Source organism: Cryptotermes secundus, unplaced genomic scaffold (genome assembly GCF_002891405.2).
Source record: "Cryptotermes secundus unplaced genomic scaffold, Csec_1.0 scaffold597, whole genome shotgun sequence".
In the NCBI taxonomy this organism is placed as follows: Eukaryota; Metazoa; Arthropoda; class Insecta; order Blattodea; family Kalotermitidae; genus Cryptotermes; species Cryptotermes secundus.
Window position 1 is genome coordinate 334,374 of NW_019743156.1, and position 16,052 is coordinate 350,425.

At 39.6% G+C, this 16,052-nt stretch overlaps 1 protein-coding gene across 1 annotated transcript in view; it reads left to right on the forward strand.

The window, feature by feature from the left end:
• Positions 1 to 2,769: 2,769 nt before the first annotated feature.
• LOC111873911 (membrane-bound alkaline phosphatase) overlaps positions 2,770 to 16,052 on the forward strand; it is a 26,425-nt gene continuing 13,142 nt past the window's right edge. Inside the window, exons 1-3 of the mRNA XM_023868992.2 lie at positions 2,770 to 2,933; positions 12,728 to 12,793; positions 14,561 to 14,781. Of these exons, the coding sequence (XP_023724760.1) occupies positions 2,834 to 2,933; positions 12,728 to 12,793; positions 14,561 to 14,781 (387 nt within the window). The 5' untranslated portion in view covers positions 2,770 to 2,833. The remainder of the gene's footprint in view (positions 2,934 to 12,727; positions 12,794 to 14,560; positions 14,782 to 16,052) is intronic.

Genomic DNA, 16,052 nt, shown 5'->3' on the forward strand with positions numbered 1-16,052 from the left:
AAATATCTGGTAATTTTATCACATGAAATCATTACGTCGGATGATTTATTGTCACTGCATGTGATATATTATCTTGGTTGATGGTTGCCTGTTTTCTGTGCATTCCTTGCAAGGAGTGCATAATGCAGAGGTCATACCTCCTCCTCCGTCCGCATGTTATTCCCCGAGACTACTTAATTGTTTCGTATTAAATTCTATATTTATACACAATTTGAACGTTGTTCAGTTCATTTAGCTTCCGTTAACATAGGTTGAATTGAGCCCAACATAAGAAATTCAATCAAAATCTATAAACTTTCTCGAAAATATCTCGCATTACTAAAAGTTTAGAGAGGGATTCAAAATGTTCCTGTAGTTAAAATCTGTTTGTATATGTAGGAAACTTATGGAAACACAGGAACAACATTGAGACAAATATTTGTGATAGATATTTGCAGCGATACTATATTTTCAGTTGTTGCTTTTATGTAAAATATTTTAAATGGGGCACGCCGTAGCGTAGTTGGTTGAGGCACTAAGCTACAAGTCAGAAGCTCACGGGTGCGAGTCCCGATGAGGTGGATTTTTTCAATTGACCTAATCCTTCCAGCCGCACTATGGCCCTGGGGTCGACTCAGCATCTAACAGAAAGGAGTACCAGGAATATTCTTGGGGGTAAAGCGCGGCCGGCACGTAAGGCTGACAATCTTACCAAAGTCTGACATCTCTATGGGCCTTCATGACCTGTTACAGGTATACTTTTACCTTTGTATTTTAAATGCAGTAAATGAACCTGCAGGTGAATATCTCGAAAAACGCATTTGAGAATTTCATATATACTCCAGTGGAGGACAGTTTCCAAACGCCTTCCTTATGATTATACACATCTGATGATGCCTAGAACAAGATAGGAAAAGTGAAATCTACACAATTTACATTCTCCCTTTTTACGCCCTTTCATTCTGTGTGCTTCTAGCTGTTCCGGATAGCTTTCATGCAGATGTTAACTACAACAAATTATTACTACGGTTAGGGTGGTATGGTCGTTATGCTTCTTATGTTTGCTCTGGTTACCGGTTTGCATCTCTCCTGCCTCGCATGTTCGTAGGTCTGGAATCGTGTTAACACTGAATATATAAAATAAAATACGTAATTTCTAGTGGCATTCAAGGGCATATAGTTTGTAATAGGTTTCACATATACCTGCCCAGGGGTTCTTGACTTGAAATATAAGAACTGACGGACAGATATGGCCTCTCGTATGTATGTATTTTGCGGTTTCGTTTTGAAATTTGTGAGAATAAGGCATAATAACTTATAACGTAGAAGATCACCCGCAAGTGGGGCTTGCTTTTGTCTGAAATGCTTACATATTTTTGTTACCACAGTGCTAATGATTCATTTAATACCATTGCTCATGTTAACGTCACTACTCGAAAAATAAAAAAGAAAACAAAAATCAAAATTAGCAGAAACTCAATACGAGGACGACCACAAAATGCTCGTGTACTGGAAAGAAACGAGGGTGTTGCAGATTGAAACGAACACAACCAAAAGGAAACGAAACGAATCCTCCAACATATCTTTGGTAGATCATCCGATCCGTCAGCCCAGCTTGGATATCTCCCCCCTCCGGACATCCATTCTAGGAGCATTAGTCACAAATCTACAACTCTGTCCAATGTAGAAAACATGGTAAGTTTTTATGTTGGTATTGCGTATAATTTGTATCTTTCATGTTGGTTTTTATTTTGATAGTATTCTAATTTTATTGACTTTGGTCGTTAAATTATGCATGGCCATAGAAGCAAGGCCTTAGGTGTGTGGAGTTGTTTAAAGTTTGTCTTAACTCCCGCTAATGGTTTATGTTGTGTTGGTTTATATATCCGGTCTTGTGTTCGTTCTGTTGCCCAGAGATAGGGACTAGCTCTATCGATTTAACCCAACTGAGTAGGCTTTTATTTGAAGACGGGGGCACAGTCCTGTCTCCGAAACGTTTGTTCTTGAATAAAGAACAGGACGATTCTAAAACTCAATAATATTATTAATGTACCATCCTCACAAAGTTTTATATCTTATTTACTGACACTTATTATAGCTTTGCGTTTTTACTATTTCATTTTATAGCCTTATTCCTTATAAGCTAGAAGTCTTAACCGTAAAAAAAGTAGTAACTATATCCTGTACTTGGAATACACAGGGTTATAAAATAACGCTTTTTGATCCTTCTTTTCGGTTTTTCATTGTAGATGTCTATTTAATGCTGACGAAGAAGAAGTATGATACACTGCACAAAGTCATTCGTTATATTTCCGACAAAGACATAGATATTAGAGGTCTTATACAATTTAACTTCTCCTAACATAACCTAAATGAAAGTATCGCAACCAAAGAGTTTTGCAGTAACAAGCAAGCACCATGTTTGTAAGCAGGGGTTTCTGAATCGAATCTGTCTCGTTGTTATCACTGAGTTCTTCAGTTGTATTAAGATTTTCAAGCGACAAGTTGTGCTGAACGCGTGATTAACGTCTGTATGCATGTAATCACAATTACAATATAGAACGGAGATAAAGAAAACGTTAAGTAATAATTTAATCTTGACAAATGTTCATTTTTATCTCATTGCTTAAGAGTTTATCGCCTTTTTATGTTCGAAACCTGTATGAAATCATAAAAAGTTGACAGTAGAAATGGTAAGGTTAGACATGGATAGGTAAAGTGGTGCTGGGGGGGGGGAAATGGAAACGTAAGCTTACTGTTGTCAGCTCGAGTATTTAGTGACAGCTCGGCACCATCTTCTGTCAGTCAAGGGACGCTCTGCACTGTGGGACTTCGGCTGTCTTCAACATCAGAAATGGTTTTAAGAATCAATCTGTCCTCGCTGGTGTTCACATTTGCCTTGGTAACTGCAGTCACTTGGGCAAGACCCAATTATGAAGACTTAAATGAACGCGGTAAGGGATTAATAACTGAGACTTCTGTTTTACGCTTTCTAGCATAATGTTTACGAAAGAAACACAGAGAGACACGTAAAGGTAAAGTTGTCTTTCTGCTAAACCAATTAACTACAACCCCATGAAGGCGTATGGGGAGTGCATATATAGATCCACATTTTCTTGACCTCAGCACTAGCTGGAAGTGAGTGGTCAGTTTCACTCCCAAGCCGCTTTAACGCTGAGAAATACGTATATTTTTTAATCAGAAAAACCAAAAGGTAAAATAACACCGTGAAGACGGAAGCGTGGATGGGACGAGAATCGATTATTATAATTGATACTGAATAATCAGATCAGCTGGAATAGTTCACAGCCAGTAAATTTACTGGCTGGTGCTTGACGACTAGCATTTCCCATTTGCCGTCGCGTCTACAAAGGGCACCGAACCCACTTTTTATAATATCCGATAAGTACCGATAAGTGTCGCCTTAGTTAAGCTCCCTACACATTACGTAGGAAGTATTGCCCCAAAGTCAAGAACTAGGAACTGAGCTAGTTGTAAGAGTTTTGAGGTTATGTTCAACATATTTAATGCAAACATAAGGTAAAATTATCTTTGTGCTTAGCAAATTAAAGACCACTCCATAAAGAGGTATGAGGGAATGGAGGTATAGCGCCTCTCTTTTTGACCTCAGCTCTAGATGAAGGTGAGTTGTCAGTTTCACGTCCCGGCCATATTATCTCTGGGGAAACATCCCCCGGTATCTATTAGATAGGAGGCTGAATATGTAAACGTAATAAGAAAGGCCGCGCCATAGCTCAAGCGGTTAGTCGCTGGCTTTCCACCGTGGCGGCCCGGGTTAGATCCCGGGTCTCGTAAAGTTGGATTTGTGGTAGACAAAATGGCGCTGGGGCAGGTTTTCTCCGAGTACTTCGGTTTCCCATGCAAATTTCCATTCCAACAGTTGCTCCACAATCACCCTCACCTGTCATCTGGGGCTGGTACAATAGACCAGAAGTGGCCGCAGTACAAGGGACTAAGTCCCATCCCACTAGCAATAAAAAATTACGTAATAAGAAATTCTAAAAAAAAAATAATAGAATAAAAATAATAAGAATAATAGTTCTGTAAAAATAACAACGTATGGAATAGCAAATTGGCCTTTATGAGTTCTGCTCACAACTGTCAAATTTTTCTTTTGTCATATATTTCTTGCAGTGTGAGTATTGTGTTTATAGAAGTATTTAAGCTTTTTAGAATGGTCATTTTTTGGGTCCGTATAGAACATTGTAAAGTTACGTCGGTGTCATCATTCTGTCACATATAGTGTGGGATGAGGGCACTACGAATAGTGTATCTCATGTAACGACGGTCACCTCTAGTTTGATTTCGCAACACAGACTGAGAGAGGCTTGGGGATGCAGCTCCATGCATTAACCTAGCCACTAGGTACAGGTAGATGGTGAGCTTCACCCTCTGGTCGCTATAAATAGCCTCCTCTCCAGACACGGAGGACGTCAGTCTAAGGCATGTACCGTCTTCGCCCGCTCGAAGGCAGGGATCGTGGAATCGAATCCCACACCATACATGGATGTCTGTGTATGTTTATTCTGTGTGTAGGTAGCGGTCTTATGACGGACTGATCCTCCGTCTAAGGAACTCTACCGACTGTATATAGGATTAAGAAACTGTAAAAGTGGCCAAGGTCCAGCAAAAGATTGTAGAACCGTAGACAGACATGTAGGGAGAATCTCAGAACTGTGGACGCTGTGGCGAAGAGACAACTCCCTTACTTCAATGTAACCCCTATGAGCCCGTAGTCAGTGACTATACCTACACCGCAGTTTGCTATAAGCCGTGGGATGAACTTAAGGGAAATTTAAGATTCTATGCAATGTAGCATCTGTACGTAATTTGCATTCTTCTTTTATTGCTAGTGGGATGGGTCTAAGTCCCTTGTACTGCGGCCACTTCTTGCCTATTGTAACAGCCCCAGATGATAGGTGAGGGTGATTGTGGAGCAATTGGTGGAATGAAGATTGGCATGAGAAACCGAAGTACTCGGAGAAAACCTGCCCCAGCCCCACTTTGTCCACCACAAATCCCACTTGACCAGACCCGGGATCGAACCCGGGCCGAATTTACATCTTACATGGTACGTTCTTATCTGTAACTATAATACATAAAACAAATTCAAATCTCGACATAATTTTGTTGAAAACAGACTTAGTCGAAATACCCGCTTTAGTAAATACGATTTAAATTCTTGACAGTGGTTGTATATTAATACAATTATCAGCTTTTTGGTTATTATTCATCGTCCTATTTTTATTTCAAACGATATTTCGGAGAGAGAGTCCAGTCTCCGAAACGTCGTTCCAAATAATTCTGAGAGGTATACTCATGTACAGTGTATACGCATCAAGATACTAGAAGGAATAGCAATATGCACTAAACGGTGCTGCTATCTAGAGGATTTTTTCGACAAAGATGGGGATTATAACGCCGACTCAATTATGCCTTCCACTGTTACCGTTTTTCTTCTTCTTCTTCTTCTTCTTTTTTTTTTTTTTACTATTCATAAATATTTACCATTACAACGAAAGAATAAAGGAGAGGCGAGCAACAGTAAGAGGAAAGTCAATATTCTGGGAGGTCACAGTATCGGTCATTCTAAGCAAAAAAGTGTGAATGTACATGTGGCCTATTCGGAACGGTTTCCGAGATACAGCTATGTCACTGTTCAGCAGTTCGAATGTAGGTCAAGATGCACTCAGACGAGCAGCACGCAATGCCCTCACACGAGTTGCAAAGTGCATTGATGTTGAGGTTGGAATTTTCGAAAAAATATTATACTGGATAAACTGTACCAATTTTGCCACTTGAATAATAAATACCTATATTAGAAACAGTGCGTAATACCTTTCTTATCAACAATTTTTTAACCGTACGATGAAATAGCTCGATCGCGGAAACTTTTCGGGATAGGCCATACGTACATATACAATTTTTGCTAAAAATGGTCCATACTATGACCACCCAGAATATTTCCCTTTCCTCCTGGGACATCCTGTACATTAATATATGTATATATGACAACATTCTGAAGTTAACATTTGCGATATACGCATATTAAAATTTGGACATATCTGTGCATTTGTACTTAGTGCTGGGGAGTGTTATTCGTTTTCTACGAGAATTATCGAGTTTTTTATCAGTGGAGACGGAAAACCTTCGGTGTCTCTCTGTGACAGAATATTGCAGACTGTACCAAAGCAAAACTGTGGTCTCCATGAAACTATGTCTTGAATGATGAATTAAACCTTTGCAGCCTTTCTATATATTACAGTTTCATAATTCACGTTAGGAATGCTATGAACTGTGAAATTATGCTCAATGCTTGCTTTTACTTCTGATTAGCTCATGTATCTTAAATCAATAAATGCAACGAAGATAGAGTTATAGGTTATCTTTTTATTTCATATCTGAGAAGGATATCGATTCTTTCGTAGCTCCATACATATTATCAGAGATTCTACGTCTTCAGTTAGTATAATTTAATATGTAACTTCTGAAGTGTCAAGGGATTATCCCTTCAGATACGAGGCAGACAAATCAAAGTTCGCCGTTAAACAAGTAGGTGTTGAGTGTCTATCAAAATGTCCTTATTTTCTATATAACTGGCGTCTGTTATTGTTTATATGATGTGTAAAAGTAAAAAAAGTAAAGCTATCCCTGTACCAGGCTGTGAAGGCCCATCGGGTTGTGAGACATTGAGGGTCCCACATTATCTAGACAATCGGCTCAAAGATGGCGGTAAGGTTGTCAGCCTTAAGCGGCGGCCCCGCTTAAAATGCGGAAATAAGCTCTAGCGCTGTAAGTGCGTGTAATTACGAGTCATGTGCATAAATGGTCAGTAAATCCATTCACCTATGCAAACCCCGTCTATAATCACCGCTAAATCGTGACAATATATTTAAGCCACTTTGATTCCACCTGCATGCATGTAACCAGAATGACGAAAATTCATACGAGAAGTAATTTCAGTAAAGTGGGAGACATAAGACATTATCATAGTAATTTCAACTGAATTTCTGTTAGTTTATATACGTTTAATTCCAGTTTCACATTAAGATGGCGTCGGAATTCATCTAATGACGAAGTGGCAGAAGCAATCTGCAAAATGAAAGTATAGATTTATAATTGGAACTGAATATTGAACCAGTGTAAGATTCTTGTTCTGTCTTGACGATATCCACTGTCCTCCAAATCCGGGAACCTGTAATCAGGGACAAAGGCTCCCACATATCAACAGCAGAAACTTTAAGGTAATAGTTTGTAAATCTTGTTGGTTGAGGCACTATGCCACAAGCCGGAAAGTCGCGGATTCCATTCCCGAGAAGCTCACGGGATCTTTTTCAATTAACCCAATCCTTCCAGCCGCACTATGGCCCTAGGGTCGACTCAGCCTCTAACAGAAATGAGTACCAGTAATCTCCCTGGAGATAAAGGGCGGCCGGCGCGTAAGGCTGACAACTTCACCGCCGTCTGTGAGCCGATTTTCTAGGAAATGTGGGAGCCTTGACGTCTCACAACCCTATGGGACTTCACTACCTTTACTTCTACATTCAAACCCGAGCAAAGAGAAATTCAAGCAAAAGAACTAATTACAAAGACGCTTAATATTTTCATAAACACAATAAAACAGCAGATTGTAAGCATAAGTGTATTAACATAAATGGATATATTTATTGAAATGGAAAGTGGAAATATCCATTTTATATTGACCACTTGTCACCATAGCCTGGCACGTCCTAAAGTCGGTTGATGTTTAGCGGCCCACATAACATTACATCCCAGAAGAAAAACCTATTCATAACCACCGCTGTGAGAATTTCAAATCCTAGAGATTATTATTACTTCATATTCATGAAACGTAGACCTTTGAATGGTAAATTGCTTCTGCCTTTCCTCGCTCCCATGGGCCACATGACCATATTTCACCGTCTGACGGCTCCGGAAGCCTTCAGATCGCTCACTCTGTAAAGACTGAATTTCTTCTACATGGTATATAAAAATTCAGTTCTTACCTCACAGGAAACACAGTACCGCTACACTGTTAAGATCAGTCAGTTAGGGTTTTTAGGAAGAAAATCACTGCTTATTGTTGGAAACATACGAAATAGACAAATTCAATATGGGCAGAATTCATGATATTTTCAAGGAAGTTGTATATATATTAAATACTTGGCTTTAAAGGGTTAAAGAAGTAGACGGTATTTTATTCATACCATATTTAAATTTAGCTACAATTGCCATTGGATCCGGGATAGCGTATGGCAACGGGTTGGACGATCGAAGTGTCGGAGTTCGGGTCCCGGTAGAGTCAAGAATCTTCTCTTCTCCACGTCGTCCAGACTGACTCTGGGACCCACTCAGCCTCCTATCCAATGGGTACCGGGGACCCTTTCCCCGGGGGTAAAGCGGCAGGGGCGTGAAGCTAACCACTCACTTCCAACTAATGCCAAGGTCAAGAAAATGTGGATCCATACATCCACTCCCCCATTCGCCTTCATGGCGTAGTGCTTAATCAGTTAAACACAGGACAAATTTACCTTCCTTACAGTTCGTTCATTGTACACATCAGACTGGAAACTAAGAAACCAGTGTGAATCTTTATCAGATGGGTTTGAGCCTTATATTATTTCATGGCACTTTCGAACTGTAAATACTTTATTATTTCGAATGAGATGGAAGGTCTATCATAAATGATATGTCAGGAAAGGTTTCAAGGATGTACTTCAGGATACGACCCCAGAATTCTCCTGAAGAGACAATAGTGTAGCTTGTAGACCTGTTACTGGATAACGACCTGGAAACAAACAACGAAACATCTGTTGCTAGGCAACAAATTTTTAATAAGCAAATATACACAGCCGTTACTAAGTAACGTCTTCGAAAAACGTTCCAACAGAACCAATTGGATTTAAAAAAAATAAATAGTGTTTTCTATGCGGTCCTTGTCAAGGAACTGGAACAAGTTTAGAATTTACTCAATTGTAAGAGAATTCTAAGAGGGTTGTAAGAATATTGTAAGAGCGTTGTAAGGGAGCCTGTGAATAAAATACTTGGTGCAGTTGAGTGCCAGTGGGCAACGAAGTGAATACGGAAGATGAAGAATCTTCACTGTTAGAAGCCGTTACCAGGAAACGACTGGTGAAGAAGCAGCTGACTGAGGAGGCTTAGCATGTGCTGTAGTGATTTGTAAAGTGTGGAGATTAGCAATGGTGCTATAATTAAGTATAGTCACGAGTCGTGTGTTAAATTGGTAAATAAATCCAATCTCCAATCCAAAATCACGTCGATAGTCACTCATGCACGTGACAATATCCTCAGCAGCTTATCCGTCAACCCAGCCTGAAGTCGAGCTACCAAAATGAAAACCTACAGCGCACATGCTCGACCTTGAAGTGATGCCGAAGAAAAATTAAGAAAATGTCAACAATGGAAGCGTCACCTCTAAGGAAGTGTCATCAAGAATGTGTTATTTTTATTGAGGTTATATAATGCTTCAAAGAATCTAGATTTTATGCAGGCTACGAAAGTAGGTTGACCAAGTTATTTTATTTCCAGTTGCCTACCCATTCTCACAATATATCATGCGTAAAATTCATTCTTTTATACTGTTCTGTTCACATACATCATCGCTCCTGAAGAAGTTCGGCTACATGAAGTGAAACGTGTGGAAGAATAGATATATACATTTCTCACGTCTGTAGCATAATATTTCTTATTTCTAAAATAAATATAACCTCTTATTTATGCGTAGGTTTAATACATCGTTCTGTTTATACAGAGAGAACATAAAGATATTTTGCAAATTTCAAGCCTTTAATAAATTTGTCTTTGTTATACATGGCCTGTCACACTTCAATACCAAACTGTGATGGCTTCAGTAATCTTGTTCCATATTTTAAAAATGTATATCTTTCAATTTTATTTCATTTTATCGTATTTATTTTAATCTAGGACATAACACATTACAAGACACGTGAGTCTGTCACTAGTCTACTTTGGTCTACAAAGTGGAATCGTTGTCATGTTGACGGCAGATCGTAACATGAATCTGTATTAAAACAATTTAAGAACTTGGTTTTAGTTTCGTCTGATGATAACCTGTAAAGGTAGAAACAAGTAGCATCATCTTTACATAATAAATAGTAGTGACACGACAGTATTTACGTATTTTCTTCTTCATTTGAAAATATTTACGTTATGTTGACGGATCTGTTTACTCGTTTAATTTTGTTCCATTTTTATTTATATTTCTTAGTAATGGTGACGGATGCTCTTTAACAATTTTCCCCACAAACAGTGGTGAACGAGGATAGACCACATCACCAATCGACACTTATAGGAACTCATCATTAGATATTCACTCACTCATGCAGCTGACCCTTCTTGAGAACCTGCCAATTGTGCAGCTACTCAAGAACTTCCCAGCATTTTATAGAACCCGAAAGTTCATTACCGTGTTCACGAGAGCCCTCCAGTGGTCCCTATCCTGAGCCAGATCAATTCAATCCATACCATCCCTTCCTCTCTCTCTCAGATCCATTTTAATATTGTCCACTTACCTACGTCTTGGCCTTCCCAGTGGTCTCCTTCCTTCCGGGTTTCCTACCAGCATCTTATATTCATTCCTCCTCTCCATGCTATGCCATGCTACATGCCCTTTCCATCGCATCCTCCTTGACTTGAGCATTCTAATTATACTTGGAGAAGAGTACAAGTTGTGAAGGTACATCATTACATATTACTTTTGTTAAAATTTATTGTCACTATAATTGCGTGCAATTTATTTAACGTCCTTGTTAGTAGTTCAAATTACAGTGCATAGCGTCGAATGTTAAGATATTAATTAACAATGATTTCGCTTGAACGTGGAAGGAAGCGGCCGTGAACTCGTATGAGGTAGCATTTCGGAATTTCTCCGAAGAAACTGAAGGAAACTGACAGTAATCTCAGTCAAGATATTCGCTGTCCCGAACGAGATTCGAATCGGCCACTACTCGCACACAAGTCAGAGGATTCATTGTCTGAGTCAACGTTCTCGGCCACTGTAAATAAGATCCTGAATATTCTCCGAGACCTGTCTCGGTGGCCGTGAGGCCTAAGGCAAGGAACACCTTCGGGCGCTCAAACACTGGGAGCTTGCCAGGTTTCTGGCAGGCAGACTTTTTAGACTTGTTTGGTGATTGCGTATGCATCTATTGCGTTCACTGCTCTTTGGTTTCAACAGTCATAAATGAAACCAAAGTTTCATCACTTATTATTCATATGATATAATTGAGAAATTCGTTACCATTTCTGTGGCATTGTTCTAAAAATTCAAAATCAAAGCCATTCTCTGAGTTTTGTGCGCACCTTTGAGAATTTTAGGAAACCATCTTTTACAAAATTAACGACGATAGCCTAGCCTAACTTTGATAATCTCGTAGATTATAGCGTGAAATTTGTGGAAATATATACGAAAGTTCTGAAATTGTGAAGCACAGTTCTCACAAACATTTTAGTCAACATTTTGAACAAGCTCATCATTCACTACAGACGGCCAGCCGACCACTTCTCTCTTCACCGTGAACATTTATTCGCCAGCCCAACTTCAAAACTTCTCCACCATTGTCTTACAGTTCTTTCTGTCGTTACCTTCTGGCCGTAAACCGTTGCTCATAGTTCACGATAGATTTTCGCAGCTGACGGGATTGTCAGTAGCAGGAACATCATAACATACTTTGCAGAGACAAGAACAAACATTAGGTGAACAGTTATGTGATGGTTTACAAGGCAATGAGTCACATGACGCTACCTCGCATGCGCGAGCTCTCCCCCGTTCCTACATTAGTTGCCAAAAATAGATGGAAGTTACTTTCCGAATAGATCTCGTGTTTTGCGTAGTAAACATTCGAGACACGTAGGAAGAGAAGAGACAAGCACGAATAGTCTCTTTTAGGAAAGAGCAGGGTGCAATGTCTCGATGTCCTCTCTCTAAGCACGTTTCTCGACAGGAACACTGTTGTTTACTCTGTTCGGGGCATGTATCTAAGGCAGAGCAACGCCCTCTGGTAAATGTGACTTTAATAACTGGCCATAAACATCAGGCTCACTCTAACGCAATTCCTTCTTTGAATAAAAAAAGGGTGGGAAACGTGTTTGTAATTTCATGCATGTGTAGTACAGGTAGGTCTCTGCGTACCTGGATTTATTGTGTGGGGTCTCTTTATTGTGAGATTCATGATCAACTTCTAGACAAAATTAGGAGTTGACGCTATAAATTATACAATTAGAACAGTGGTACTCTGCTTTCCTCCCCCCCCTTCACCCTTATGAGCTAAGATCCCGAATCTCTCTGGCAGCGTCAATATGAAGAGATCTATGTCCTGCGATTTAACACATTGTCATCTGCTGAAAGTCAACCGATGTTTAGTAGCAACTACATGGCGTTATGTCCCAGAATACAGAACTCTTCTTAACCACTGCTGTGAGACCCTCAAAGCCTACATAGTTTTATATATGCTTTCAGATGACATAGAAAGTATTACCGTTCTCCTTTTACTGAAGAGTCAGGCACCATTTTCCTTCCATCCATCCATCCATCCAGCCATCCATCCATCCATCCACCCATCCATCCATCCATCCATCCATCCATCCATCCATCCATCCAACTGCCCATAAGACAAGTTCAGAGCTCTGTGCATCCATGTACTCACGTGCACACATGCTTCTTTCATGATCGATGTTTACGTTTCAGACACTGCTCACCAGACTCACAGAACAAGACGTCTGAGGCATGTGAAGGACTACAACCCAGAAGATGGTGAGTAACGATGTATATAACACTTTATCGGTGAAGGTCATGGCTGTAGAGCAACAGTGTGTCTGTGTAAGGACTAGTAGGTGTTGCCTGTTTCAACGAAGACATTATCCAAATAATTAAATAATAGATAAATATAGTATAATATTTAAATTTATCAAATTATTTCTAATTTAGTGATTCTCCTTCAGTTTCTGAACTCAAGTATAAACTGCCATTAGTAGCGAAAATAAACCGTAAGTGAATAAGATGTGATGATGTATGTTGGATAATTCTGGCTAGGGACAGGGAGCAGTCACAGTAATGAACATTCTGTGCAATGGAAGTCACAGGATTTCTTGACTAGTTGAGCCACTAATATTTTCTCAAAAATGGTCCTGTACTGAAAAAGCGGCCAAGGTCCACGAGGACTGTAGAGCTATAGATAAATAGGTAGACAGGTGACTGGATGGGAGGGTGGATGAATAGTATATTACCCAGTAAGATATTTTGTTTCTTGTTAATTTTTTGTACTGATGAATACATTTAAACATACTCATTCCATAGCGATCAGACAAACGAAGTTAGGTCTATGAATTCGTCCATTGTAGTACTATATACAAAACATTTCAGCTTAGAATAGAATTGCTGTAATTTTCTGTTGGACATATATTGCATCTTGAAAGCTAACTATTTTTTTAGAATATTTCAATGAAGATTTAGATTGTGGTGAACTAATTTTGTGACCTAGTTTCTGTCTTTCTAACGGACCAGCAGAGTAGAGTAGATGCCTTCAGCCTTATATCCTGAGGACGGAAATACATCCAGTTTCCGAAAATTGTTCTCTTTCAGAATACTAGACGATGCAAGAAACCCAGAAACTCATTCTTTCCAAGTGTTTCAGGAAATTTAATTGAATAATGTGTCTTAGTGCACTTGAAATATTGATATGTTTTCTTTTTCTCGGAGTTCGTTGGAACACGAGTATGAGAAGACTAAATTAAAAACATGATAAGCCAAGTCTCGCTGCTTAGCACATTAATTAGATAACTAGTACAGTACTTTGGTCAATTTCGTTAGTTCATTGGGTTAGAATAGGTTAAAAGATAAAAAGAAATATAAATCTATCCCTATAAGGGACTGTGAAGACCCATAGAATTGTCAGACGTCGAGGCTCCAATATTTTCTACAAAATCGGGACATAGATGGCGGTGAGGTTGTCAGTATTATGCTCCGGCCGTCCTTTACCCACAGGAAGATTCCTGGTACTGAATTCTCTTAGAGGCTGAATGACACCCAGGGCCATAGTGCGCTGGAAGCACCTAGATCAATTGAAAAGTTTAATGACCTCATCATGAAACGAACCCCCGACCTTCCGGCATGTAGGATAGTGCTTCAAGCAACTACGCTACTAAGGTGATCATGGCAGTAATAAGTAACCTTTAGCCTACTTTCCTTATTTTGAAAAAATAAAAGTAAGCTTATAAGATTACCATGCTCTCTGTATATCCCCCATCACTTTTGAATGCCTGAACCAATCTTTGTGAGACTTGGCGTGTATATAATCGTATCTCAGCACATCTCAGCAGCATGTTTCATGAATCCCTCCCATCAGTCCGCGTGTTTATCTTTGCTGGATAACGTTACCGCTGCAACAAGTACTCACACAACAATAGGATAATTGTTAGACGTGTTGTTTTCTATGCGATTCGTGTCGTAACAAAGAAAAGTAAGTGATAAGCTCTTCCCATGTATTAAAACAAATTTACTTTATGTTGTTTGTTATTTCAGATTCCGAGTTCTGGATTAACAAGGCTCAGAGCGTTTTGAGTGCAAAATTGGCAAGAAAAGCTATCACAGGGCCAGCAAAGAATGTTATTATGTTCCTGGGGGACGGCTTCTCGATCCCAACATTGGCCGCTGCCAGAGCGTACCTTGGACAATCCCAAGGGGCACCAGGGGAGGAAACAGAGCTTTCCTTTGAAGAGTTCCCCAATACTGGACTTTCTAAGGTGAGACACACTGCAGTAAGTAAGCTTGCGTTAGTAAGCATAGTGAAACTCGTACATTCTGAATCTGCTGCACAAATGTTTGAGTTTACTGACCTTACTGATCACAAAATAAGTAACAAAATACATTTCTTTCTGATAATTTTCTTTTCACTAGCTCTACGGCCTCCTTCCTCCCTGGCCTCTGATTTCTCAGTTCCAAGATCGTTTCATGGGCGGTAGGACACCTCGGATGAGTGATCATCTCGTCGTGAGACCTCTACCTAAACATAGGACAATGCTAACACAGAATAAACATACACATAAACACACACAAAACATTAATGACTTCTGTAGGATTCGAACTCACGATCACGGCTTCCGTTCGAGCGAAGACAGTACATGCCTTAGGCCGCTCGGCTACAATGACCGGCCGTCTTTCTGATAGTGCATATTTCGAAAATTATTTTAAGCTAAGAATTGAAACTAAGAACTAAGAATTATACAGTACGTAGGTCTATAAGAAATACTCGTGTTCATCAGGAAACAGAAGATGCCTAAATCACTACAACACTGAGAGAGCTGAAGAGGAAGGATTTTGTAAGGTTTGAGGTTATGAAGGGATGTGACGCTGTGTAGTCCACTGAAAGTCAATAGAAATTGAGGGAGGTAATGTAGCCTCCGGGGAATAATCCGAAAGGAGCTTACCACATCCTGTCGCGCTAGTTTCTTGCTCGGCTTATCCTTCGACTCTGAAGATAGTGACGACATGTTACCCGCAAACGTCGGTTGACATTCAACGGCCTACACAGCGTTATGTCCAAGGAGACAAAATTCTTCAGAATGGATTATATATGAGAATATATGAGTAACTACATGAATTCACTCCATTGGTACCCGATATTGCTTCATGTACTTTGCCCTTTACTTCACAGACAGTCAACCCTGTTCTGAACTCACATATTTATTTTATCACAAATTGTCAATGAATAATCCGTCGAGTGTAACAATGTTTCTAGGTCACTTATTTATTTCACTCGCCCTACATGTTTCGGTTTAAAATAAACCATCATCAGGGGCACGTTTACAAACACATGAAACCACTGGCGTTGTATAATTTACACAGTATGTAAGCTGCGTGAACACTGCTACAGATGTCGGAGTGTAAAAGCACAACACTTTCTAGTAGCGTTGAATGCACGTACAATTCTTGCATTCCATCCGAAGAATGCCCTCAAATTGAGCCGTCAATGTTAAAATATTTAAAAGTTTAAAACATTTGAAATAAAATGTTC